General features: G+C 41.8%; 1 protein-coding gene across 1 annotated transcript; it reads left to right on the top strand.

The window, feature by feature from the left end:
- Positions 1 to 27640, top strand: abcc6a (ATP-binding cassette, sub-family C (CFTR/MRP), member 6a). The gene is made up of 31 exons (XM_052084836.1): positions 1 to 1228; positions 4493 to 4669; positions 4778 to 4903; positions 8601 to 8738; positions 10239 to 10361; positions 11372 to 11433; positions 11600 to 11731; positions 13142 to 13348; positions 14676 to 14853; positions 15195 to 15356; positions 15443 to 15535; positions 15993 to 16196; positions 18446 to 18592; positions 19420 to 19507; positions 19999 to 20068; positions 20165 to 20291; positions 20388 to 20564; positions 20628 to 20795; positions 20981 to 21164; positions 21529 to 21613; positions 21732 to 21849; positions 21927 to 22134; positions 22261 to 22571; positions 22754 to 22953; positions 24055 to 24181; positions 24443 to 24544; positions 24666 to 24812; positions 24899 to 25057; positions 25202 to 25368; positions 25447 to 25641; positions 26903 to 27640. The coding sequence occupies exons 1-31, from the start codon at positions 1187 to 1189 to the stop codon at positions 27009 to 27011; spliced, it is 4533 nt and encodes a 1510-aa protein (XP_051940796.1). The 5' UTR covers positions 1 to 1186; the 3' UTR covers positions 27012 to 27640.
- Positions 27641 to 27715: the final 75 nt, after the last annotated feature.

Raw genomic sequence — 27715 nt, 5'->3', positions numbered from 1 at the left:
TAATTCCTATCCCTGCAGTCCTTGGCCAGAGGGGCAGAGTGAAGAACAAATGTCCTTCTTTGACCTTGCTGTTCACTAAGGATGACATGCAACTGCGATAAAGCTATGTACACTCAAAGGGCTCGCTGGACTACAAGACTGAAAGTGCACATGCTTAAAGGAAGAATTCCTTCACTGGTTATGTTTGTGCGGTTGCCTTTTCCATTTTTAACATTTGCGACAATGTATCATGATGATTTCACAGTTTCATTTCCCAAACTGGCTTAGATGACTTATTAATGAACTTTGTCCTCTATTTGCCTTATGTCAGCAGTTTTTAAACTAATACTTGGAAATTCATGTGTCATTAGAAAACCCACAGAAAAACACACACTCACAAATTTCTTTGGATTGAAAAATGATCAATACCATTATGCTGCAACTGTGCACTCATAGAGTGGTTCCCGGACAAATGTCAAAGTTTGTTCAGCTTTATATGAAGACACGTCACCCAACGGCGACTGAAGTCATCATATACGGACTTTGACAGTTTGTGAATGATGCTTTAGCCACACTTTAAATTGTATAAGTTGCACAAACGGTGTGGTCAGTCGTGGTGATGTGTGAGATGTGGGCAAAAGAGCTGGCTGGGAGAAGGACTCGGAGAGGAGGCAGTGAGTGAAAGTGGGAGGAGTTTTTCGGGGTGGGGGACCATCATCCCATTGAGGGGAGTAGCTTTGGTGTTTTGATTGAAATCTAGCAGATGTGGGACAGAGGAGAGGGGTGTGTACGCATGAGAAAAAGAAATATTTCCACCCACCTAACAAGGAGACACACACTCATAAACAGGCAGGCAGACAGAATGAGAGTCAGAAAGACACAAGCTCTCGGGGCAGCAGCAGTTCAAACCGATGCAAACTTTCACTGAGAGCTGATGTTTTATTAAAGAGGAGGACAAGTCACACAGACGCACTCCCAACTCTTACTCGCTAAAAAACACTGAGCCATTCAGACACATTAGCAAAGACAGGCTTCGGGAGAAGTATTGGCATCCAAGAGAGAGTAGAGGTCCATCAAGGACGCACAGTGAATTCTTTATCCTGGCTCGGGGACACACACGTGCTGAAGGTGTGCTACCTAAGTGTGAGGAGCAGGACTGTTCCAGCCCAACAAGTGGCGCATCAGAGACGAAGCAGCAAGCGAGTGGATGGATGCCTTCTGCCGACTTAGTGGCCTGGACCCTCTGTGGGTGAGTCTCAACAGGCCTTTTGTGTTTTCTCTCTCTCCACCATGCGCTCTCTCTCTCTCTCTCTCGCTCCCCCTCGCCCTCTCTCTGCTATTGGTCGTGTAGATTAATGTCCGACTTTGTGACTCTCATCTTGAATGTTGGGTGTTACGAGGCCTTTCTGCCCTCACAGAATCAAATATGTTGTCAATTAGTCTCGCTTCTTGTAGTCCGTGACAGGATTTCACAGACTGTTTTGCACATTACGTGTGGCAGGAGAATAGCTCAACATGTTGCAGCCTGCCGGAATTTAAATGCAAGAGGCGGAGATGTGGATTTCTATACATTGTAGAGATCTGGATTTTATATCTCAACTAAAAACAATGTCTGCTATTAAGCAGGAATATGTTCTCGGTCAGAACTTGCCTCTTTTTACTTCTCTTTCATCACGCCCCCTCGATGTTTCTGGTTCTCATTACAGCACTTTCTGTTTTTTTGCTCCTGCAAGCATTTAAACAACCATCACTCGTGAAAATGAAAGTAAAGTATGACTGGTTTCACATTAAAGTGAAGATGGAATGATTTTAGCTCTGTAAGAGCAAAGTGTATGTTTTGCAATGCTCTTATGTTTGCCTTTCTTTTCTGTTTGCTGCAAAGTATCTTCACTTTTTAACTGTAGTCATAATGAACATTACACATACCTCTGAAACAACGTCATTGCTGGCATTTTGCTCACAGACTTGAGGTAGTGATGGGAATTTCTCTAAAGCATACAAAGCCGAGCTGTCTCTAAGAAACAAGATGGAAATTTGGAAACGTCCATATCCAATATACATACACATTAGCGTCAATGCCACCTTTTAATTGACACATTTCTTGCACTGTAGCATTCTGGACACAGTCTATTAAATCCATATGGTGTAAGGAGAGTTTAGTAGCCTTGCCTTCACGTTTGCGTGTTTGTCATATGAAACAGACACCTTGTGACATCCAAGTTGCTGGGTTGCTGAAACCACTTCAGTCAGGGGTGAAAAAGTGGATAAGACGTGAAATGTACAAGAAAATGTTTGAAGTGTGACTTTATGAAAGCATTCTGTTCATCCCTTTGCCATTGACCGCAGGAGTCAGAAGAGTCTGTGAAAGTTGTCGCCCACTCACTGGCTCTCAAGAGTAATACTGTTTAAATGAACCTACATGCACTTACAGAGTCCACAGATGCACAGTGAGTGCAACTCCTTTCATTACGTAACACTGAGCTTTGATTTTCTTTTTGGTCGTTTTTCTATTTTTGAACATTTTGCTGGGATACTTATATGACTCTGTGGTGAGACAGACAAATATACGGCTGTAATTCAAAGTGAAACAGGTAGCTGCTAGTCAGACCGTCATTCACACCCTTTTGGCTCCTGAGGCAATGAACAGTGGTAACTTATGGTAAACGGTGATTAATCACCATTCAGGCTGGAACATTCATCCTTTTGATATGTTCACACACTCTTTAAACAACAAAAATATTCAGACAATTTAGCAATTTAGCAAAATCAAGTCAAGGTGGACATATTTGTTCTCCCAGGAATTTCATTTTAAAGTAACCAATTTTGGGAACCGTTTGGTGTGTAAGAAAATGCACAGAAACCTGACCTGACAGACCCATCGAACAGCTTTGGGATGAAATAGATGAAAGATTGTGAGCCAGGCCAACATAAGTGAGCCTTGACCTTATAAATGTTATTGTGGATGAATGCACCAAAGAGTTCCACAGACTTCAACATCTTCCACAAGTCTTACCATAGGGCTCTAATGTTAAAGGTTGCAAAGGTGGGACAAACTCCATGGGCTCCATTTTCATAGACACACACGGAAAAAGTGGTGCAGCTGCGGGCCTGGAGGGCCACTGTTCTGTCCGTTTTCCATCTCTCCTGGCTGCAACACACCTGATTCAGATGATAAGCTTACCAGCCAGCTCTGAAGCCGTGTTAGAACCATCCTGATGATTTGAATCAGGTGCGTTGCTCCTGGGAGAGCTGGAAAACAGTCAGGACAGCGTCCCTTGAAGACCGAGTTTGGACACCCCTGATCTAAAGGGAATGAGAGGAGCTGCTTCGATTGACAAGGAATCAAATCAGCTGTGTTCACTCTCACAATGGCGCAAATGTCCCTTTTGATATAAGAAAACACCCAAAAATAGATAACTCCACCCAAGCACACAGTTAGGCTGGGCTCGGTGCTAGAGTGGCGCTGGGCCTGAAGATTAGGCCCCATATGAGCCCCATAGGCCCCAGTCCACATTTGTTGAAATGGTGCACCGTCAAGGGGTTAATGACAGAGCTGTGCATGGTTGGCTGTTATATAACAACATTATGGCTTCAAGCCACTGTCCCTTGTTTAGCATTGCCAGTCTCTGCTGCCATATGAGGAACTTTTAAACCACTTCCTTTGGCCTCTTGTTAGCAGAGCCAGACACCCTGAAGCCTATTGAGGTGATGAACAATAAAAAGCAAAACGACAACAGCAAGCCACTTACTCTGTTATTTTCTTGCAAAACTCTTTGGTTCTGCCAATGTTATCCATACATCCATTTCGCGGGCGTGCTGGATCCTATCCTAGCTGTCTTCGTGCAAAAGGCGGGGTACACTCTGAACTAGTTGTCCACCAATAGCAGGGGACACGGGGACCAACAATCTTTCGCACTCACAATCACACCTAAGGACAATTGATAGCGTTCCATTAACCTGTCATGCATGTTTTTGAAATGTGGGAGAAACTTGGAGAGTACCCATAGAAAACCCACGCAGGCACGGGCAGAACATGCAAACTCCACACAGGAAGGCTGGAGCCGGAATCGAACCTTGCACCTCTGCACTGTGGGGTGGACATGCTAACCAGTTGACCACCATGCCGTCCCCAATGTTATGTAAACCATCAATAAACATACCAAGAAATAATGGTTTGTTGGGTTTGTGTTCATAAACTTGGTGTTTGGTATCATCTTTGATCTCTTTGACCTGCTCTGTCCTACTTTTAAAAAAAAGACAGTGGCAAGGTCAAAGACTGACTAAGGCTAACTCAGCTTTTCAAAGAAAGAAAGAAGACCTCCTCACACAGTCCAAACTGGACTCACTCACAATTTTGAAAACTGTTTGTGGTTTCACTCTGAGCTGCTAGGAATGCTGAAACGTTCTCTGCATTCTCTGGATTTGGGCCTAGTCTTCTGACTTTCTCAGAAGATTGTTATCTTGGTGTGTTATACTTGTAGTTTGTTGATCATTTGTTTAATCTGTCCTGCAGGACTGGAACCGCACATGGTACACAGCCAATCCAGACTTGACCCAGTGCTTTCAGAACACAGTTTTAGTATGGGTCCCATGCGTCTATCTGTGGTTCCTAGCCCCTCTCTACTGCCTTCACCTTTACTGCCATGACCATGGACGCATTCAGGTGTCCTCCCTTTGCATCGTAAAGATGGTGAGTCTTGCATTGAATACGTGGGGATCCTCTGTTGTTTGTGGAGAGGATATATTTGATTTTTTTTCTTCAAATAAAGCCTCAACCTGATCTCACTGTGCTATTTAGGTGCTCGGGTTTCTGTTGGCGTCCTTTGGCTTTGTGGAGTTTTTCTACATCTTACTGGAGAGGAGCGAGGAGATTGAGCAGCACATGATCTTCCTTCTCAGCCCCATCATACGCAGCATGACTGTGGTAAAAACTATGGATTTCCTTTTTTTTTCATTATTTGTTAGAGAGGGGCAAATGTACATTAATGAAGATTAAAAACACGTAAATACACCTAATTATATCCAAAAGACTACTCCCCATTCCTCTCCTAGCAAATGTCCTAGACCCTTACTGTAACCAGAGGAGTTTCATTGCGTACATATGTGAAAGGCCTCTGGAGGTAATACAAAAGACAGTTTCAGAAATGACCCGGAGTACAAGTTAGTGCGTACGTGCCTCGTGTTTTTTTTTCCTCCCACAAAGTGACGTTGCCAAATTCTCACCTGGCATACATATTACAGCATTTTAACAAGTCCTTGTGAACGGGAATTGTTGTCGTCTTGATGTGAAACTTTTGTTCTTAAAGCACCAACTTTTTCTTGATAATTTTATCCAGACCATGAAGGCATTTGCATCAATGCAATCACAACAATCAGCAATACAACAGGATGATTCTGTAAGTCAAGGCGGGTCCCTAGTCGGCGTGAGTGAGTAAAAACTATTGATTCGACCTCAAACCCCATGTCGGACATTCCTCCTGTTCTGTGTTGCCAAGGGCAACAAGAAATTTCTGGGAATGTGGCTGACACGTTAACGTGCATACACATGAAAGAATATAGAACGTATCATTCATTGGCAAGACATTGAAGTGAAAAGAAAAAAAATAAGGAAATATTTATAGTGTTGCAGTCAATGTAAATATTGCATTCCCCTGTAAACGTGCTGATATTTGACCATCAATCATCAGCGTGCAGAGTAGACTTATCCTTACAGCAATTCCTGTTTTATGTGGGAATAGTGGACGTGAAGGCATCGTTCATTTCAAGTCTGGTAGTGAGGTGTTAAATTGTCAGACATGGACATCGCATTCATTCACAAGCACACTACAGGATATGACCGGGGTCTCACTCATGAAAAACGCACATAGCTTTAAAGCTGCACAATCAGCATGACCGTTGTGTACAGACAACTTTGACAAGACAAAGGTTGATGGATACATCACAATGCAGTGAACTGTCAGATGGCCACCAAGCCACTGCTCCTGGTGTGTCACTTTTCTTACAAAGCTCCCACTCTCTGCAGGCATTTTTGGTTTCTTGCCTTCCAACCCAGACTGCCTTGCCCACGTGTGGTCTTTGCAGACTGCTGAATAAACACAAGCACATCTTTGGATGAAAACGCATCGCTTGTATTGAGGGTTCATTACAGAAATGGTTATTTTACGGTAGGTGAGATATAATTTATCACATCAACATTCCAAAAACATGAATGGTGGGTTAATGGAACAGTCTAAAATTTAGACTGAATTTAGACTCTAAATTGTCCCGAGGTTTTGATTGTGAGTGCGAATGGTTGTTCGTCTACATGTGCCCTGTGATTGGCTGGCAACCAGTTCAGAGTGGTTGGCTCCAGCACACCCGCGGTCCTCGCAAGGCTGAGCGGATTAGAAAATAGATGGATGGATAGATGTGTTCATAAAATAATGATCAGTTTTTATTTGAACATGCATGAGCACATCCATCCATCCATTTTGACCCGCTTATCCTCACAAGAAGGATGCTGAGCATGTTTGAGCCACAGCCATTCATACTCACAATCACTCTTTGGGTCAATCTCGACTTTTCAAGCATTCAATCAACTTACCATGCATGTCTTTGGAGTGTGGGAGGAAACCAGAGTGCCCAGAGAAAAGATGTAAACTTCACACCGGAAGGCCCAAGACTAGAATCGAACCCACGACCTCTGCACTGTGAGGCAGGCACAGACTAATAGGCAAGCGTATATAAACAGTTCCACTTCACAAGGACCAATAGGCAAGCGTATATAACAGTTCCACTTAACAAGGCAGATTTATCAAACACTGTTAAGCCAGCAACAATTAGGCTTCTGATATGGCACTTCCTTTTAGCCCTCTTATTTGAAACCATTTTACTCCACTTTCAATGCACAATTTAGTGGACTGTGGACTGATGTTAACTTGACTTTTCTGTATTTTGTCGCATTCCAAGCAACTCTTGTGACTGCAGTATGCCTCTTGAATTTATTATGTTTTACAGACAGGGTGTAATATAGTGACACTGATAGTGGTGTTGTTTCTTGCTGTGTGCCAAAATTGGGAAATCGCCCAAGTGTCTAGATTACCCACTCTGGGTTTGTCACTACTTCTTGCAATTTCATTAATACCAATTCTGCTGAAATTGTTTTGGGATTTTTTTTCATTTGAAATATAATTTCACATAAAGTCAAAATATAAGACAAATACTGGCCATTTACTGCAAATGTGTTCAATTGTAAATTATAATCCATCTAACAAAAAGTAAAATAAATATGACCAAAAATGTCATGCAACTATTGACCTCCCATTTTCTTATCTTTTTAAAAATGCTTTCATATTACATACTGTACATCTTAATGGTATTAAAAGCAAGAGGACTTAACTCCTCTCTGTTAAGCTTTTGCCTCTAAGCCACATAGACCTAAGAATTTCATACCTGTCTGAATGAAGACCTCTGAAAGTTAATGCATGTTCACATATAGATTTTGCACAATCCATAGAGAAAAATATTAGATTGTGATCATAATCATTAAAGATAAAGGAACCAACACAACACAGAGGGTTAGGGTTAACGTGCCGACTGTACCTAGATACACTTTAGCATTTATCCAATCTTCTCGTAGGTTTATGCAGGAGCTTATACTTTTGATGCAAAAGAAGGGCAAAACATGTTGTCTTCCCAGCGGCCGCCAAGCAACACTCACTACCACACAAACAACAATTTTGCAATGGAAAAGAACAGCCAAAGAGCAAACCATCAATGTTACACCACCGCATGAGAAGCCTGCAATGTTGTTTACATCAGTGAGGGCACACAGAAATCTCCCCCTATCAAGTTGTTGATGGGAAAGTCCTATTACCACTAGTCTTTAATAGGCAGTACTGTGGTTCATCCCAGACTAACCAATGTGGTGCTCTTTTGGATACCTAAATTTACATTTTCCCCACTCGGTGAGCTGGCCCAATGGTGTGACGTCTTATTTGGCCAACCACTTGGATTGTATAGAGGCTCAACGCCCAACACATGACTCCATTGAGGACATCTGTGACCGAACACTGACTCTTATTTTGTCTGAAACAACATGCAGCATGTGTTAAGGTTTATCTGTGTGTATAGTAGGTCTAACAGCTCATATTTATTTTATTTATTTATCTTTTTTTAAAGCAGGGATGAGCCAGTACTGGTCACACCAACTTTTCAGCAAATTTGTTCGTAACTTTGTCAGATAGCACCTTGTTTTCTTCCACTGAATCAGTGAAGCATACTGCCTACTCTCTGGTCTCGTAAAGCCAGGGGTGTCAAATCCAGGTCCAAAAAAGTAAAAACCCATTTGGGGAGCTTGTTTACTTGCCAGTCAATTAAAAGCACCTGGCAACTGCGGCAGGTTTTTCTACTTTCTGGACCTGGATTTGGCATTTCTGATCAATACATGTCATATTATAAAATACTACAGTAGGCCTATGGTAAAATGAAATGGGGGTTTCTGTTTGTTTTAAGCAGTCGAAACTACAATAGAATTCCAAGAATTAGAATCGCTTTGGCATTATTTTTGCTAGCTATGGCAGGAAGCCATCCTATAAATGTGTAAATCATTTTCTTCTCTCTCGCTCTCTCTTTCCGTTCAGATCCTGGCTTTATGTATCATCCAGTTGGAAAGAATACGAGGTTGTCGGTCTTCTGTATTCCTCTTCCTCTTCTGGGTCTTGGCTGTTGTTTGCTCCCTCGTGCCACTCAGAGCAAAGATCCAGCTGGCCATAGATGAGGTTTGTTGTTTTTGTTGCGTCTTTATTCCAATAATTGTTAATCATGTATGTTTTATAGTCCGTTAAATGTACAAATGTTGGTCAGGCTTGTCCCCAGTAATATCAACTACCATGCAGTCATATCTAGACAAATGAGCTGCTGCCCATCGTCGAGACGCACAGCTTGAGCCATATGCTATGTCAGCAAAGTGTTATTTCATCTTCCATTTGAAACCAAAGAAAGTGAACATTAACTATGGAGAGGAGGAAGAGAGGATGACACTGCCAATTCTGGTCGACCTTGCATGCGTTTACATTTTCTTTTTGTCCTATGCCTAATGTGCGCCACTGCAATCATTGTAGAATGGGGCTAAGTTTACATTTAGGTGTGCAAAGCCATTGGGCTGTTTCTTTTGCATTTCTAAAAAAAGAGAAAAGACACAAACACACACGTATGCATAATTTTGTTTTCTCCCCCTCAGTGTCAGATTCCTCCACTGCTTAGGGGGTTGTAATGAGGGGGCTGAGATAAATCCTGGTGAGCCATGACAGTGCAAGTTCAGACCAGATCATCAGTGCTGGGGTTAAAGGCACTCCCAGATGTAAATACATACATCCACACTTAAAGTTTTCACTCAACAGACATGTCAAGCGTTCCAGAGCGCGTAGTTACCTCTCCCTGACTCATCCGACTTGTCTGACAATGTTGAAGGCTGAAGACAGGTTTCACGTCTGTTGACCCTTGGCCATTCTGACTTGACCTACATTTTTCTCACTCACATTCCCAACCAGCTTGACCTTGTTTTTCTTTAAGTGGAAAAATCCATTTGGTCACATTTTATCCCCTTTCTGGGCATAGCTCCATAGAGTTCAGATAAAAATGTTTTGTGTTATAATTCTGGATTGCTTGCATACATACTGTTGCACAACAAACTAGCCGTGGCTGTGGCGCTGACCCAAGTGTTATAATGTGCCAGAATAAACAGTTTCTGTATGATAAGGATAGCGTTGCAAAACGTTCAATATTTTAGACAATTATGAGTGACTAGTTTATATCACATCTGGTCCCTTAATTTACAGCTACATGGTGGATTTTAAAATCACATTTGCCCTATTTACACTTGTGTGTCAGGGTGGCCGAAAGGCAGAATGACTGTAGATTTTGCTGCATTTATATGTCTACCATCATCATGAAAGATTTTGTGTTTTAAATCCTGACTATATGCAGCTGTGTTGTGCGTGACTGTACAAACCATATCCTGTGCTATAAAGTGTGTACATATGGGGAAAGCAAAAAAAAAAAAAAGGGAAACAACATATTGATGAGACTGAAACCTGTTGGTTATGCAATCCTAGTTTTGCTGCGGCATTTACAGCCACAAAACCATTAATTATCTTTGTGGCTTTGAAGAAAAATGTCAGACTTGGAAAACGTGCCTGTAATAGATTAATGCAAATAAACTCACTGACTCATGTGTTGCCATCACGGTCTCTAAAAGTTGGTGTTTATTTACTCCACAGGGCATTGGCTCTGATACTGTGAGATACGTAGCGTTTTTCTCCTACGTCACCATTCAACTGGTCCAACTCTTCTTGTGCTGCTTTGCCGACCTGCCTCCAGAGGGGAAAAATGCATTTGAAAAGGTATGGGGCAGAGTGAATCCCACTTCTGTTAAAATATTGCCGTGTTCTCCCACCTGAGCATCTTGTGGTTCAAACCTTTTGGAGGCACGATGTGCTTCACCTCTTTCCCCTCTCACCTTATTGCTTTAGCTTCCTGTGAGGAGAGTGTGAACAACCATGTTTTCCTTGTCCTCCCGCATACCATTAACATGACACATGTACTCTTTTCCATTGTCCGAAGGACCATGAAAATCTGCTATCAATTACCATTGATTTATCGTCGAACACAGCTCCCATATCAAAAGCTTTTTTTTTTTTTGCATTTGAGCTCTTTTTTATTGTAGTTTACAGTAGTGTAGGACTGTGCAGTATCATACTGAGAGCTGTTCCTGCTATTTTGCCCACAAAGCCACCTCCTCCAGGACACTGAAAGTGAGACCCTCATCAATCAAACGGAGTTGTGACGTAATACAAAGTATTTCCCTGGTGATAAACCATAAAAACAGTTGGAAAAGTCCCGAGCAGATCTCCGACCGGTGATGTGGTGTAGAAGCCACAGACTGGTGTGGTGAACACACCCATTGGTCGTTCCTTGATGTGTCCTCGTCTTCTTCCTCCGCTTCCTCCTCCTCTGGTTAGACTTACTCACAGTCAGAGAGGAAATGAAGGATGAAACGCTGGAGTGTTGGTATAAAGAGAGCAAACAGACTAGTGAGGGGGTGGCAGGATGGAGAGAAACATATGGTTGAGCAGGCAAACTTTCTATGTGTGTGTGTGCATACGTATAGGACATTTGCGATGACACATTTCCACTCCGTCTGCTGTTTTTGACCTCAAACATAATTTTTACTGTCTGCTAACACTGAGCTCTATTTACAGGATGCTGACTCATGGGAGCTCATAGCCTTTACCCTGAAACACCATTTATTTGCGTTTCATAAATACACCCTTTGCTATCATACTCAGTAAGGATGTCACCTTAGCATTTGTCGTTCAAAGAAAAGTCATTCTGGTTCTTGATTGTGTTGCAGAATCCTTGCCCTGTGAAAGACGCTTCTTTTTTGTCCAAGATTCTCTTCTGGTGGTTTACTGGGTAAGGTCCTCAAAGTCTCCCTTTTTTTAGCTCGCAAATGACTCAGCCCAGCAACATTTGTACTCGTTTACACACGTTCGTGTGCCTGTGTGTGTGTGTGTGTGTGTGTGTGCCTTCTCTTGATTATTATATGTGCGAATGAACCATCTTCTCATTTGTTCCTCAGACTTGCTGTGAAGGGATATCGCACTCCTCTGGAAGCGGAGGACCTGTGGACGTTGAGAGAGGAAGACACGTCCCATAAAATTATCTCTGTGCTGAAAGAGGACTGGACAGTGGAATGTGCCAAGATTCAAAAGTGAGATAACTTGCACTTAAGATATCCCAAAAGATATCCCAAATTGTATTCATGAGCATGATTCAAAAACACATTCATATTGCATGAAGACACCTTAACTCACATGTACAGTCATTTCCCTGCTTTGAAACACTTAAAGTCCCATTATGTTGAAAGAGCCATGTAGGACAAAAAAACCCCCAAAACAAATATGTCTGGAGCCGCAAAAAAATAAAAGCCTTCTATAAAACTTACAATGAAGGAAACACATGCTGTATGTAGGTAGGAGGCTGGACTGTCTCCGAATTGTTTGTTATCCATTCCTTTGTTGTGTGTTCACAACAGGTGTCTATATCTATTTGAGCTATATTAGCCTACTATCAAAATCTTTTTCCATTTTCAAACATTTTTATAAAGCTCCAGGGAGCCACTAGATGTCGCTAAAGAGCTGCTCTGGAGCCACATGTTGCCGACCCCCGCATTATGCCAATGATTAGATAAATCCAGTTTGCAGGCAAAAGCAAAAGACAATGCTCATCAATGTGAAAGGGACAGTGTAGCTATTCTTGTTTTGTCAATTTTCAGTCATTTTGTAAAACGCACTTCTCATTGTTTCACTGGCATCGTTCTGCTACGTATACCCAAAAGAGAGTTCCTCAAAGCATTTTCAAAGCCGTTTTGCTTATTGCGTGCAGCCAAGTTTTCTGATATTTCTATTCGGTGAGCCTTTTGCGCCTCTCCCCTCTCCTCATCTCCAAAAGGGAAAGGCGCTTGTCGCAATACACCCGAAAGTCCAAATGCGTTATAAAACACTAATACGACTCAGCATGTGTTCTCTGTATGCTTGGTTTGGTGGACGTAATTAGCCCCTGGCATTAGTGTAAGCAGTAGTTCCTTGTAATATCACAATAAATTTTTAATAAGCAAGTGAGAAAATAAATCACCCGATCACAAATTTGCTGGGTCAATGACTACAACATGTGTAGCAAATCCAATGCACTTACTTTGTCACTTAAGAGAACACTTGAAGTCGTTTACCTTGACATTTTGCTTGCACCTCTGCTGAAGAAAATGGTAGTAGGCTTGCAAAGTGTGGTCCCTTTGAGGCACCCTGGCGCGTGTGCTTCAAAATGCATACACTTTGAACTTTCATTCTGGTAATTCATCACTTGATGGCAGGTGCATTTTACACACCATAACTCAAAGAGCAATTTCTCAAATAAAGGAATCTTTCTCATTTTTAAAAGAGACAACTGTTAACTTGACTTATTTGGAATTAGTGGTCTGGCAAAGTATGGCTGTGCTAAGATTACATTCATCCTGTCCAATAAATAAAGATGGAGCCAATTTGCTCTATAACAGATAATAAATAATACTGGGCCACAGCAACAGAGGTCATGTGTGTAACTATGTTTTTCATCTCTATGACAGGCAGGAAAAGGCTTTGACATCAGGTGTGGCACTGGGGAGCAGGTTGCCGGACCAAGCTCAGCTCCTCAGGAAGCTTCACAAAGAGCAGAGCTCTGGCTTCTTTCTGCTAAGAACTCTGGCACGCAAATTTGGTCCATACTTCCTTACTGGAACCATGTGTATCATATTGCATGATGCCTTCATGTTCGCTATTCCCCAGGTGTTGAGGTAAGACAAAGCACAGCAGTTTCTCTTGCATGAGAACTTTGGAATAGACTATATGCATCAAAGTACAAGATTTGGACACCTGGATGTACACATGCGGGAACACTGAATTTGCACATGGTTTTACAGTTTGTCTGTGGCATTTTTCTGTCTATCCATTCATCTCGTAACATTTACAAGAGGTGGCCTGTTTCACAATCTCTCCTATTTCAGAGGTGTTTGATGAGGATGAGGTTCGAACTTGAACATTCTTTCACGACAAACGCATCCAAGCATACCTTTATGGACCTTTCTTTGTACACCGGGATGATGTTCTCAACAAAACTAGCAACATAGAATTACAGATGGGGGGTGGGGGGCGGGGTCTGTCCTCGATTGATTATTTAATTAATTTGTATTCAGATGTGTGTCCAAATACTTTTGTCCATATGTCAGTGTATCTTAACAAAGTTAATGCTCTTTGACATTGGGGGCTCCAGGATTACAAAATAACAATAATAATAATAATCTGTTGTGGAGATGTTGTTAACTCACTGTCCAACATAGAGGAGCAAGTCTCAGTTAAAAAAACAAAAATAAGGTTTGCGGAATGATGCAATTATGTAAGTCATTATATTTAGCAATAGAAACTGTTGACTTAGTGCTGTTGAGACACATTTCTAGTGCCTGCGTCCCACAAACCCAGTGACACCGAGTTCAATGTGCTGCGTAAAGCAGCTGCCAAAATCTCCAAACCGCAAGTTGGATTGAACCTACCTGGATGGGATTCAATTGGATAGAAAGAGATGTCCTTGTTATGATGATTTATCAACATACAGCGAGCAAAAAATATCACGTTCAAATTTAAACTCGGATATAAATAATTGCCGTATTTTATCCCGGACACCAATGTCATCGTTGTGTTTTATAGCTATTTGTGTCAAAGACAACTAAACAAAACTCCGCAATCTGGCAACAATGAAAACAAGTCAAGGCCCCCTCTGACCGTACTGTTCCAGTGGTGGGGCTGGAATGTTGTTTTTGAGGCACAAAGACGGAATTATTTGAAGTGTTAATTAGGGTCATGGATTTGTAAGCAAGAAGTAGACGAAACCACAGGCCTTTTGCCTCAGTAACTTACCGTACACAGCATGGGTCTCGGAGTGGCACAGACACAGACAGACCACAGTAAGACAGTTGCTGGCATGGTGTGAGGGCAGGCTGGCTGCAGGCTGAGCAACGTTGCGCAAACAAAGCCGTTTTGTTTTAATTGAATTGAAGTGAATTTGTGTGACAATCACACAAATTCTGCTTTTGAGTCATCCAGTTCCACTCTTCTCTTTGTTTTCAGTCTTCTCCTGGGCTTTATGAGAGATGAAGAAGCACCGTTGTGGAAGGGTTACTTCTACGCCACTCTCATGTTCCTGCTCTCATGCCTCCAATCCCTCTTCAACCATCAGTACATGTACACTTGCTTCACAGTGGGAATGAGGGTCAAGACAGCTGTTATGGGTCTGGTTTACAGGAAGGTGAGCATTGTATATCCTTATCCACAACTTTAAACCAGATTAAGACTGATTTCTAGGTACTGTAACGAAAAGGTTACACTGCACACTGTACACTATCTGGACAAGAAATATTTGCACTGTGCGTCATGTTGTCCAAATGAAGACTTAGCATTCAGTGTGATATGCGGTCAAGATGTCTAGCCGAACCCCGTTCATTGATTCATTTACAAGAGATTTTAACCAAGACACTTGTCCATGTAGGGTACAATTCACATCCTTAAATCTGCATAAATCTTTATTTAAAAAAAGGTACCTGTATAACAGTGTATTCAACAATAATGTCTCTTTTGTTATCAATGCAGTCTTTGGTGATCAACAGCGCTGCCAGGAGGACCTGCACTGTAGGAGAAATTGTCAATCTGGTTTCAGCAGATACTCAGAAGCTTATGGATTTTGTCGTCTACTTCAACGCTGTCTGGCTAGCCCCTATTGAAATTGCCCTTTGTCTTTTCTTCCTGTGGCAAGTATGTGAATGTAGAATGTTATGTGTCTGGTTTGTCGGACTGAAACTTTTACGACTACTAACCATTGTTTACCTTCCTTTTGGCAGCACCTTGGACCATCAGCTTTGGCAGGAATTGCCACGGTCATCCTCATTTTCCCACTGAATGGACTGATAGCAAAGAAAAGAAGCAAGCTGCAGGTAAAATTATCATTTGAATATTAATAAAATAGGAATCTTTCTTTTCTTTCAGAGCAGCTCTAGTGTTGCATTTTGGATCCAGATTGTCACAGCTGGTTTTGATAGCAGCTGAGGAGCCATGTGGGTTTGGGGCCACTTTGTCTTGTCTTTTGTCAGTTCACCCTTGAGACCGTGACGACAACAGTGACTGGAAAATGCAGTCACACACAACTTTGAATTTCTCATAGACATGTGTTTTTAAGAGCTAGAAGTCGTAATTTCGGAAAACCAGCATCAGATTGTGACCACATTTCTGGCACTTGATTGGAGACTTGTCATGAATTATTACAATATTCATAAATTTAATTATATTCAGAAAAACATGTGACACCCAACTGTGACAATAGATCTATTCTCACATAGATTCTTTGGATTTCCCTGACCTCTTTTTTTATTTTTATTTTTTTGTGGTTAACAGGAGATTCAAATGAAGTTCATGGATGGCCGAATCAAACTAATGAACGAGATCCTGAATGGGATAAAGATTCTGAAGTTCTACGCCTGGGAGAAGGCCTTCCTGGAGCAGGTCTTGGGTTATAGAGAAAAAGAGCTAAAGGCCCTGAAGAAGTCCCAGATCCTTTATTCTATCTCCATTGCATCTTTCAATTCCTCTTCTTTCATGGTAAGAGCACTGGACTCAACAGATGGTATTTTTTTGTCAACAAAGCACCGCAAAAACACAAAAGCCATCATTAACCCTTAGGTCCTTCGAAACAAAAAAACCCTAAGTTACGCGTTTTACAATTTTGGAAATGATGTCAGTCAGTCAGTCATCTTCCGTACCGCTTGATCCTCACTAGGGTCGCGGGGGGTGCTGGAGCCCATTCCAGCCGTCTCCGGGCAGTAGGCGGGGGACACCCTGAATCGGTTGCCAGCCAATCGCAGGGCACACAGAAACGAACAACCAATCGCACTCACACTCACACCTAGGGACAATTTAGAGTGTTCAATCAGCCTGCCACGCATGTTTTTGGAATGTGGGAGGAAACCGGAGCACCCGGAGAAAACCCACGCAGGCCCGGGGAGAACATGCAAACTCCACACAGGGAGGCCGGAGCTGGAATCGAACCCGGTACCTCTGCACTGTGAAGCCCACGTGCTAACCACTGGACTACCGGGCCGCCTGGAAATGATGTATGTTGTGTTATACAAACATTCTTTTTTTTTTTTTTCAAACACTCAAAATGTTCAGAGGCATCTGTGCTATCCAAACATATATCGTTTTTATTAGTTCTTTTTATTCTTTATTTTTTGCAAAAGGAACAAAAAAATTGTGTCTGGAGGTCCCTACCAAGCCCTACTAACAATCCCGACCGGACGTGTTGATGTAAAATGCATTGGTTTGATGCCTCCTGCAAACAGGCAAAAACTCATTTGCGATCCTCTGGCGCCACCTAAAAGTTGCACAATTGGAATGACCTCAACCCAACAATGTGGCATGCATACGTCTGTCCAAGCGAAAACAAAGCGATTGACGTAAAAATCGCATGAAATGCATGTTTACACATTAGGTTTACGATGCATTCAAAAATATGAATTACAATGGGTCTCTATGGTGCAAAATATGTAAATTGTGAAGATTACGGAATCAAAACCTTTTTTATTATTGCTGCAATGCCTGAGAATTATCAGCCGGTGACGTCATGAAATTTCGGCCATTTTAGAACCCCCCCCCCCATACGTTTCAGCTCTCTCGTGTTTTTCCGAATGCCTTTGCCTTTGATTCAAATACATAATTTTGCATTTATCGCAAACGGTGGACTACGAGGGTTTTAAATATCCATCCATCCATCCATTTTCCGATCCGCTTATCCTCATAATGGTCGCGGAGAGTGCTGGAGCCTATCCCAGCCATCTTCGGACAGTAGGTGGGGGACACCCTGAACCGGTTGCCAGCCAATCGCAGGACACATACAGACAAACAATACATGCTCACACGCACGCCTCGAGACAATTTAGAGTATGCAATCAGTCTGCCATGCATGTTTTTTTTTGGAATGTGGGAGGAAACTGGATGACCCAGAGAAAACCCATGCAGGCCTGGGGAGAACATGCAAACTCCACAAAAAGAGGCCGGAGCTGGAATTGAACCCAGTACCTCTGCACTGTGAGGTTGACACGCTAACCATTGGACCACCAGACTGCCCTATCATTACATATACACACCCTATATCTTTCTATAAGTCACTCTGGAGTATAAGTTACATATTTCTGCAGGAAATTTATTTGACAAAAGCCAAGACCAAGAATAGCAGAGTTCGGACTCACACCCCAAATCCCCATCCCCAAATTGTGGGTGCTTTCGGAAATACGCACTGAGCGCGTTGTTCAAATGTGCTGTTCCGTTTTTAGTGTGCCTGAAAAAAGGAGTGCCCGATCCCAGGGCATTCATAGAGTACAGATGGAAACAAGCACAAGCACAATTAACAGGGGGGGGGGGGGGGGCGTTTTTAGTTTAGGTGCCGTACTTGGGACAGGCAGCCAAATACAAAAAAAAAAAGAAGCGTACGTAAAAAAGAAGCGTAAAAAAGAAGTGTATACTTTTCAGTCTCACAGACCGCCATGAAATGACAATTGTCTGTCGCTAACAAGGGCTCTCGTGGGTCCGCCTGAAATACTGACGGAATGCCCATCTGTGTAAATGAATGAACTATTCGCAGCATAGAATTTTGACCAAGCCTACTCACACCATCTTGTTCCTTTTTATTTTCCACACATGCCTACAAATGTTTATTATTTGCGTATTTATGTTATTGGTCATTACCTTTGTATCTTCGATGGACTGTTGTTTAGTGGTTTGATTTGCTGCTCATGATGAAACAAAAATACTGCAACTACATTTTTTAAATCGAATGTGTTGCCCTCCTCCAGATTGCGTTTGCGATGTTTGGAGTCTACGTAATGCTTGATGACAAAAACATCCTGGATGCTCAGAAAGTGTTTGTTTCAATGGCACTTATCAACATTCTGAAGACCCCACTAAGCCAGCTTCCATTTGCAATAAGCACAACCATGCAGGTAGGCATAATATTATTGTCAAGATCATTGTTTTTAGGTTCCCATAATGATTCCATAAATAAACTACTGAGTTATCAATTTAACACTCTGCTTTTTTGAATTGTGGATGTATCCTCTACAATATGCCTACATTAACTAAAAATGTGGCTACATCTAAATCATCAACTGACTTTTTTTTGCATCACAGCATGTTGAATGATTTTATCAACAGATACATTGCCAGACAACAGTCCGACTACAATTATCTAATCTCTTCTCGGTCACTGTGTCAATAATTTCAATTGGTCTGTAATACAAATTTTGGATGATATAACTTAATTCATATAAAATTGAGACAGCCTCTGGTAAGGCAAAGGTACCCGGGAAAGATGCAGAAAAGAGCTTGACTCAAATCTGAAGGCAAGTGGCGTAAAATAAAATTGCTGAATAATTATGCTCCTACCTCATCAATCGATCATTTTCAGTTTGTATTGGTGACCACAAATCTGATCATGTAATCTTTCCACATAGTGTTCCATTGTTGGCCCTCTCTTTGTTCCGTATGCAGCAGCCGAGCATATCATGCTGGAGCTTAGTTGACTTTGGGCGAAAGGTGAAGTCACCCCAAACTGGTCTCCAGCCCATGAGTTTTGTTGTTTGTATATTTGTTTGCTTGCTGCAAAAGCACCCCTGAACTTTTTAAACATCTCTGGCTAAATTAAAACATCTCCGGCAGAGCCATTAAAAACTTTGAAACAGCTCTATTAGATCTCATAGATTTTACACGAGATCATAATGTTGTGGCCGGCCCGTGTATGTCAAAGGATAAACTATTTTCTCCGTTCCAGGCTGTGGTTTCACTAAAACGTCTGGGAAAATATCTGTGCTCAGAGGAACTCAAAGAGGACAATGTCTTGAAGGCTTCATTGGGTTCTGGTAAGAACCCCACCTACGTTTGAATGATGAAACTGGATGAATGAACTGCTATTTTCCTTAGAAAACCTGTCAAAATAAATGTGGGCATGCCGCAAGATTTAGTCGTTTGTGTTATGTTGAGCACAACAGTTTGACATAAATGATGTGCACTGTCACCTCCTGGGCCTCCAGGATGACAGACAGACAAAGTAATGACAGGATTCTCCCTTTTAGTGGTCGAACATAAATCAGCACAAGATTTCAAACTTTTGATTTATGGTGAGACAAATTAGACAAACATGCTCCACTTTTTCTGTCTCACATCTGTCAACACTCGCTCACGCAGTCTGGAATTCGTACGCTGAAGTAAATCTATTTATAAGTACAGCCTGAGAGACAGCTGATGAATCTCTTTTAGGGACATTTCTGTAAACATTTTATTTGGTATTTGGAATTAAAGATCATGACAGGTATTCAGCGTTTGATTGCACATTTTATTTGCTTCTGCTTAGACGGGGAAGATGTGCTGATTGAAAATGGAACTTTTAGCTGGTCTGCGGAGGGCCCTCCATGTCTGAAAAAGTAAGAGCTATCAACATGGCTAATTTAAAAAAAAAAGACAAAATCCATAAGAGGCTCGGGAGTGACAAACAAGACATTTGTTGTTGCTATTTACAGAATCTCCATCCAAGTGCCGCGGGGTTCGCTTGTGGCTGTGGTTGGACATGTGGGCAGCGGAAAGTCATCTTTATTGTCTGCCATGCTTGGAGAAACAGAGAAGAGAAGCGGCCGTGTCGCTGTGAAGGTATGACACAGTAGTCTCCACAGTCAAGCCCTGATTGTGTTTGTATCTGTAAATATGTTAACGCCTTGAGCCTCTCTCTGATATATCTCTTTGAAGGGTTCGACAGCATATGTGCCCCAGCAAGCCTGGATACAAAATGCCACAGTCGAAGACAATATAATTTTTGGCCGTGAAAAGCTGAAGACATGGTACCACCGTGTGTTGGAGGCCTGCGCCTTGCTGCCTGACCTTAACATCCTACCTGCTGGAGATGCAACAGAAATTGGAGAGAAGGTAAAGATGATTTATTGGACTCTTAATTTTCGATGAGCGTTGCCTCACAGTCCTCCCTTACAGGGGCTAAACCTCTCAGGTGGACAGAAACAGAGAGTGAGCTTGGCCAGAGCTGTCTATCGGAAGGCAGATGTGTACATGCTGGATGACCCACTTTCTGCTGTTGACGCACACGTCGGTCAGCACATCTTTGACAAAGTAATCGGACCCAAAGGAGTGCTTAGAGACAAGGTAGAGTGCAACTGAGTTCCCGTAGAGAGATTGTGGTTTCACGACACCTCAACCACGAACAAGAATGTGACCTCCATTGTTGTTCTAAGAAAACAAAAACCGCCACTTTGGCAGCATTTAGTCTTCACACAGCCACGGTGTACTGTCGGACGCATCCAATTTCTCTCACTTGTGTGGCTCTCCAGACCCGTATCCTGGTGACCCATGGGACGAGCTTCTTGCCGCAAGCTGACCTTATCCTTGTCCTCGTAAACGGAGAAATCACAGAGAGCGGATCTTACCAAGAACTCCTCAGCCGCTGCGGCGCCTTTGCAGATTTCATCCACACGTTTGCTAGCACCAACCGTAAAGAAAGCGCCATACAAAGAGGTGACATGTCTAGCCATCTTCTAAATATTTGAAATGTGTCTTTCTGTACAGCCTAAAAAAGCAATTTATGTCCTGTTTGACTTGAACAACATGCAGTTTAGCTTCATGAGGGAGTTAAGATATCAGCTCTCAGTATGATGAAGTGCAGTTCGACAGCTGTAAACTAACACCCACAATAACAAACCGTTTTATATTAATACAGTGGTTTCAATCCAAACTGAGCATTATCATCTTTGCAAAGGTGTTTTTGAAATTTTTTTGAATCCCATTCGAATGTTCAAGCGGTCTTCACATTGTGGCTGATCAGCATGTAATAGCACAAATACTGTAACCTATAATAATGCAAAACATGACTTTCTCATAGCTGGCTCAAGGAGGTCCAATGCTCGCCTGAGTATGGTTGATTTCATGCCATTCTCCAGAGATTTGTCTCAGGAGCAGCTTATTGGGTAGGAAAAGCTGAGCACCCTAAAACTACAGGACTGCGATCTTGCTTTGACACAATCGAAGCAAGGCTCTTATTCAATTCAATGAAACTGACTTCTGCTCTCTCCTTTTTCGGCCCAGGGGTGACACGACAAATACAAACTTGCAGAATATGGAGCCTGTGTCTGAAACAGAGCAGGAACAGGTTCCTGAGGAGCTTGGCAAGCTCACGGAGGTTGATAAGGCCCACACTGGACGAGTAAGGCTGGTTAATAATTCAAAGATTCCTTTAAAAAAAACCGTTGACTGATGATTTTTCCCCTCCCCCCATTACAGGTGAGGCTGGAGATGTACCAAAAGTATTTTAAGACAATAGGCTTGGCCATCATCATTCCAATTGTCTTCCTGTACGCATTTCAGCAGGGAGCCTCGCTGGCCTACAACTATTGGCTAAGCATGTGGGCTGATGACCCAATAGTTAACGGGACCCAGATTGATGCCGACCTGAAACTGTCTGTCTTTGGAGCACTGGGCTTTGTTCAAGGTAATGTGCCATTATTTGACTGAAAACTTTAAAAATCCTGTTATTTCCGTTTTTATTTTATTGTTTTGTACTGTGGGAGCAATGTTCTGTAGTAAACATAACCACGCATCTTTTTTGTCTCCTCAGGCATTGCGGTCTTTGGTACCACTGTAGCTATCTCCATATGCGGCATCATAGCCTCCCGCCACTTGCACATGGACCTACTGCTCAATGTGTTGCATTCACCTATGTCTTTCTTTGAACGCACGCCCAGTGGCAACTTGCTCAACCGCTTTGCCAAAGAAATTGACGCCATTGACTGCATGGTGCCCGAGGGCCTGAAGATGATGCTGAGCTATGTCTTTAAACTCATGGAGGTGTGCATCATTGTGCTCATGGCAACACCCTTTGCCGCTGTGATCATCTTGCCTCTCGCATTTCTCTACGCCTTTGTGCAGGTAACGTCCCATCCCAAATTTCAACACCCAACTCAGGATTTTGAGTTTTCACATGACTCAGACGTTTTACCGTGTTATATAAAAGTTGATTGCACAAGTTCACTGTGAATTCTGGGGAACCCCCAATCGCCCGTTCTTGATGGTGTTATTAATATGTTTCATTTTCCCCCTGTGGGCTGCAGAGCTTCTACGTTGCCACATCCTGTCAGCTGAGGAGGCTAGAAGCTGTGAGCCGCTCCCCCATCTACACCCACTTCAATGAGACGGTCCAGGGCGCCAGCGTCATCCGGGCCTTTGGCGACCAGTCACGGTTCATTCTGCAGGCCAATGACAGGGTAGATTTCAACCAGACCTCCTACTTCCCCCGATTTGTCGCCACCCGGTCAGTATCCGTCCTCAATATAATGTGCTGTCTCTTTTAAAAATTGTTTAAACGTACAATGACTGCCACATGTTTCAGACTATAAGTTGCTCCACAGCATAAGTCGCACTAGTCAAAAAATGCATGAAGAAGAAAAAATACAATACATGCTGATTTATATAGCGTTTTCACAACAGCGGCAGCTGTAACAAAGCGCTTAACAAAACAGTTAACATAAAGTAAAATAATAAACACAACACATAATATAAGTCACTCCAGGGTATGAATTGCTTTTTGGGGAAAATGTATTTCACAAGAAACAAGACCAGGAACAGTAAGTAGAGCTTGGACTCACACCCAAAGTGCCCCTTTGCTGCTGTGCAGTAAATCCTTGTTGTCTTTTGAGTACCGTATTGGCCTGAATATAAGACGGTGTTTTTTGCATTGAAATAAGACTGAAAAAGTGGGGGGCGTCTTATATTCGAGGTCTAGACATTATACCCATTCACGATGCTAGATGGCGCCAGATACCATTGAAGCGAATGCTGAACTTGACTCCCCAGGCCAAAGCGAACCCCTGTCACAAGAATAAAAATAAAAATAGCGGTAGCACGAAGAAGAAAAAATAAAAAATAGAAGAGAAGAAAATAATAGAAGAGATAACAGAAAATGGAGAAATATAGCGAGAATCTGGAGAAAAATGGGTCGAAGATCGGCCAGTTTAACCGGCAGCTGAAGAGAAGTTATGATATAATTTACATTTAAAAAATCAGAAGCCATTCATTTACTAATGTGATTGCACTTTAGTTTACATATTTAAATGTTCAGATCTTAAGATCTGAATGAAGCAAAATAACATGCTTTTTCTCTCAAATATATTGTTAGAATCATTTGTTTCAGATGTACTGTAATTATTTTCTGTATAAAAATTAATTTGGTGTTCAAAAACTCTTTTTTCAAACTTGAGTCTTGAAAAAGAGGGGCCCGTCTTATAATCAGGGCCAGGGCCGTCTTATATTCGGGCCAATACGGTCATACTTGGGGCTAGAACTATTTCAAGCATACCTTGGTTAGTTTCATAGTTAGTCAATGAGGACAATTCAATTTGTGTTTTATCCACAGATGGCTGGCAGTCAATTTGGAGTTTGTTGGTAATGGAGTGGTGTTAGCAGCTGCCATTCTGTCCGTAATGGGGAGGGACACCCTGAGTCCCGGCATTGTGGGATTGGCTGTGTCCCATTCCCTCCAGGTAAGAGGCTTTGCTCCTGCTGTACTGTCTTAATAATATGTTCATAAACCACAGAGGTCGAGCAGCAAGTGGCAATTACGGATGAAATACGCTCACTGTTAAATTAAAAGCCTGAGGACAGCCACCCGGAATTTTTGTTTTAGCAAAAAACGTAATGACCACATACCTGTAAGGCTAATACTGTATGTTCATTTTCAGAATCAGTGAATGTTTCTTAGTTGAAATGATAATAAACTGATTTGATTGTGCTGTGTTTTGCAGGTGACTGCAATCCTGAGTTGGATTGTTAGATCGTGGACCGATGTGGAAAACAACATTGTTTCTGTGGAAAGAGTAAATGAGTATGCTGACACTGCGAAAGAGGTCAGCGTTTCCACCAAACATGCACTTTCTTCAAAATGGCTTTTGTTTACGTCTTTTTTTTTCAAAAATGAAATTATGCACCACACAGAGTGACTTATTTCATTCTCTTCACATCATACAGGCCAGCTGGAGTATAGAAGACAGTTCGTTGCCTCTGTCTTGGCCCCAGACAGGCACGATAGAGTTCCAGGACTACGGGTTACAGTACCGCAAAGGCCTGGAGTTGGCTTTGAAAGGCATTACCTTGCAGATTCATGAAAGAGAGAAGGTGAGTCATTTAAAATCATGTGATCTTTACCTAAAGAAGCGTGTATGGAACTTTGTGAGACATTAAACCGCTCTAATGTGTTCCAGGTGGGCATTGTGGGAAGGACGGGAGCTGGGAAGTCATCACTTGCCCTGGGAATATTTAGAATCTTAGAAGCAGCAAAGGGAAAGATCTTTATTGATGGAGTTGACATAGCCAAAATTGGACTCCATGATCTTCGGTCACGCATAACTATCATTCCCCAGGTAAGTTATTAACAATTGAAACTGAGCACTGGCTTCCCGCACATAAACTGTTGACATTACATCAAATACGGTGACACTATATGAAAGGAATAATCACAAATTGATTTGATCTGTGACCAAAATTATCTGTGGGGCTTTTTTTAGGACCCTGTGCTGTTCTCGGGCTCCCTCAGGATGAACCTTGATCCGTTTGACACTTATACCGATGAAGAAGTCTGGAGTTCATTAGAGCTTGCTCACCTCAAGAACTTTGTGTCCAACCTTCCTGATAAACTCAACCATGAATGCTCAGAAGGAGGAGAAAACCTCAGGTACACGTGAATGTTACATGTTGCATAACCCAGTTAATATGGGTTCTTACCTTCTCCAAATCGTTGTCATCTGTGTAGCTTGGGTCAGCGCCAACTGGTCTGCCTTGCAAGAGCCTTGCTGAGGAAAACCAAAATCTTGGTTTTGGATGAGGCCACAGCTGCTGTGGACCTGGAAACTGACACTCTGATCCAATCCACAATTCGCACCCAGTTTGAAGACTGCACTGTCCTTACCATCGCTCATCGCCTTAACACTATCATGGATTACACAAGGTATGGTATCAAGTTCATGGAGAATAAAAATAGAATACACATTTTGTTCACATCTTTTCCATCGGGAATGAACAAATTACTATTCACCAATCATTTTTTTAGAGGCCTGCGACATTTACTAATTTTCACAAAATTAACCCCAGGGACCTGAAGCAAAGGTTTTATTCAACAATAAAAATACGACCCTACTGCCTAACGAGGGATGTTGAATATCAGGCTGCAGCTATCGAATATTTTAGCATTTGAATATCCTACTGAAAATTCTATTCAATAATTGTGTATTCAGCAAAACAAAATGTTTCCTTTTTTTTAAATGAAATCAACAGTTTGATTTCTGAAATTAACATTGTGCATTGCACCAAACTGTATTTTATTGCATAGAAATGTTTTCAGCGGCACAACTTTAAACAAATACATATTTAAACTTAAACCTAAATTTATTGTATCAAAAACAGGTGTTAATTTTGTTAATGCTTTTAAATATCCTTTTTCCAGTCTCACTTAAGTAGTTAGCATTTTAGCATTAGCATCCAACATAATGAAACAAAAGGTTCATGGCTGTGCGTTTGAGTTTCGACCAGCTAACTCGGAATACGAATAAGACAAATATTCCTTAAATATAGTTTTAGAAGTGTTCAAACGACAATAAAGATATGTCAAGAGGAAACAGGTGAGATGGTAAACTATATTAAATTTTGATTGATGTTCTCAGTGTTTGGATGATTCACTTGTTAGATAATAATCCTCAAAAAAAGTTTAAGGGCACTCTAAATTGATACCCAGAAAATCCTCTAATTCATACAGTTTAGTTGGTGAGCAACATATTTTTTAAAAATTGTGATAAATCTGAGTTAGTGAACTTAAGCTGTCAGGTAACTGTAACTGATCTCAAAAGCAGGACAAAGTGGTCTTGATTATACAATTTACCTTTTGTAAAAATGTAATGAAAGTACGGCGCAGGGGGGCGGGGCAACTTTTTAGAGGGTGAGGGGGGCATTTCTATTAATTCCATACAAATAATTCAGTTACAGCAGTAAATAGCATCAATTGTCATTGTTTGTTCCACTTTGTGCTCTCGAACAAGTCAATCTTCATGTACATTGCTCTTTTTTTTCTTGGTTCTGAATGTGGAGTCCTGATTCTGCTGCTGTTCACTAAATAAAATCATAAAATTAATAAAGGTTTATTACAATATATCATTTGGGCAGTAAATGTAAATGGTGACACTTAAAGCGCTTCCCCTTCTTGTTGTGTTGTACAGAGTGATTGTTATGGACCGAGGCCACATCTCTGAGATGGATTCTCCAACCAACCTGATTGCACAGCAGGGACAGTTCTTCCGCATGTGCCGGGAAGCTGGGCTAGTCTAGGACCATGGTGCTTGTGTGCAAACTCAGCACCTTTTTTTTCCCAAGGCTTTTCAACAAAAGTTGAATTGGCCCTGCCAAGCTTTGTGGCAGCTCAACTGAGGGCATTGTCAACGAGGGTCCAGAGATGCTACCAATATAGTCCCAGGTTTCTCACAACATATGAACATGCTGTCCTGAATCAGGGAAAAAAAACAACTCAGATGATCGACCTCTAAATGAAGCTACAGTGGATTGCTGGGAGCGTGCAAGGGATAAATAATGGATCCAAAGAGTTCCTTCTATTTAAGGCTTAAGGCAAAGCCTGGACTGAGAGAGAACCACAATTTATATGGATTGTTATTCCTGTTGTTAATGGGAGCAGTATGATTGACGTGTCATTAAGCACATGACACATATTTAATGTTTTCTCAGGCTTTGATGTTGATGTTTACTAAGCCTTGAATGCCAAAAAGAGGTTATGTGCATTTATGTACTGCTTTGTTTTTCAAGAACGAGGACAGAAATGACTCTGACATACTGACCAACTGGAAGGTTCAACCTTGTGAATGTGAGGCATTTGAGGTTTTCAGAGCCTTCAGAAATGAGTTTGAAGTTTACTCTGCTCTTTTTTTACTCTGTTGTGCAGATGTCTGCCATGTTTTATTGGTACTTAAAGAATTAAAGCAGTCCTGCTTGTGTGAGAACCCTTTTACACAGTTTCTGTT

Source organism: Hippocampus zosterae, chromosome 13 (assembly GCF_025434085.1).
Source record: "Hippocampus zosterae strain Florida chromosome 13, ASM2543408v3, whole genome shotgun sequence".
NCBI classification, from domain to species: domain Eukaryota; kingdom Metazoa; phylum Chordata; class Actinopteri; order Syngnathiformes; family Syngnathidae; genus Hippocampus; species Hippocampus zosterae.
Note: the sequence above shows the minus strand (reverse complement) of the source record. Positions and strands in the feature narration are given on the sequence as shown.

What these genes read in the sequence shown, in the direction of transcription:
- abcc6a (XM_052084836.1), top strand. Translation starts at nt 1,187, where the DNA reads ATGGATGCCTTCTGCCGACTTAGTGGCCTGGACCCTCTGTGG. An exon ending in TCATACGCAGCATGACTGTG is followed by an intron (nt 4,904 to 8,600) that starts GTAAAAACTATG and finishes CTTTCCGTTCAG; the next exon opens with ATCCTGGCTTTATGTATCAT. An exon ending in TCCAGCTGGCCATAGATGAG is followed by an intron (nt 8,739 to 10,238) that starts GTTTGTTGTTTT and finishes TTTACTCCACAG; the next exon opens with GGCATTGGCTCTGATACTGT.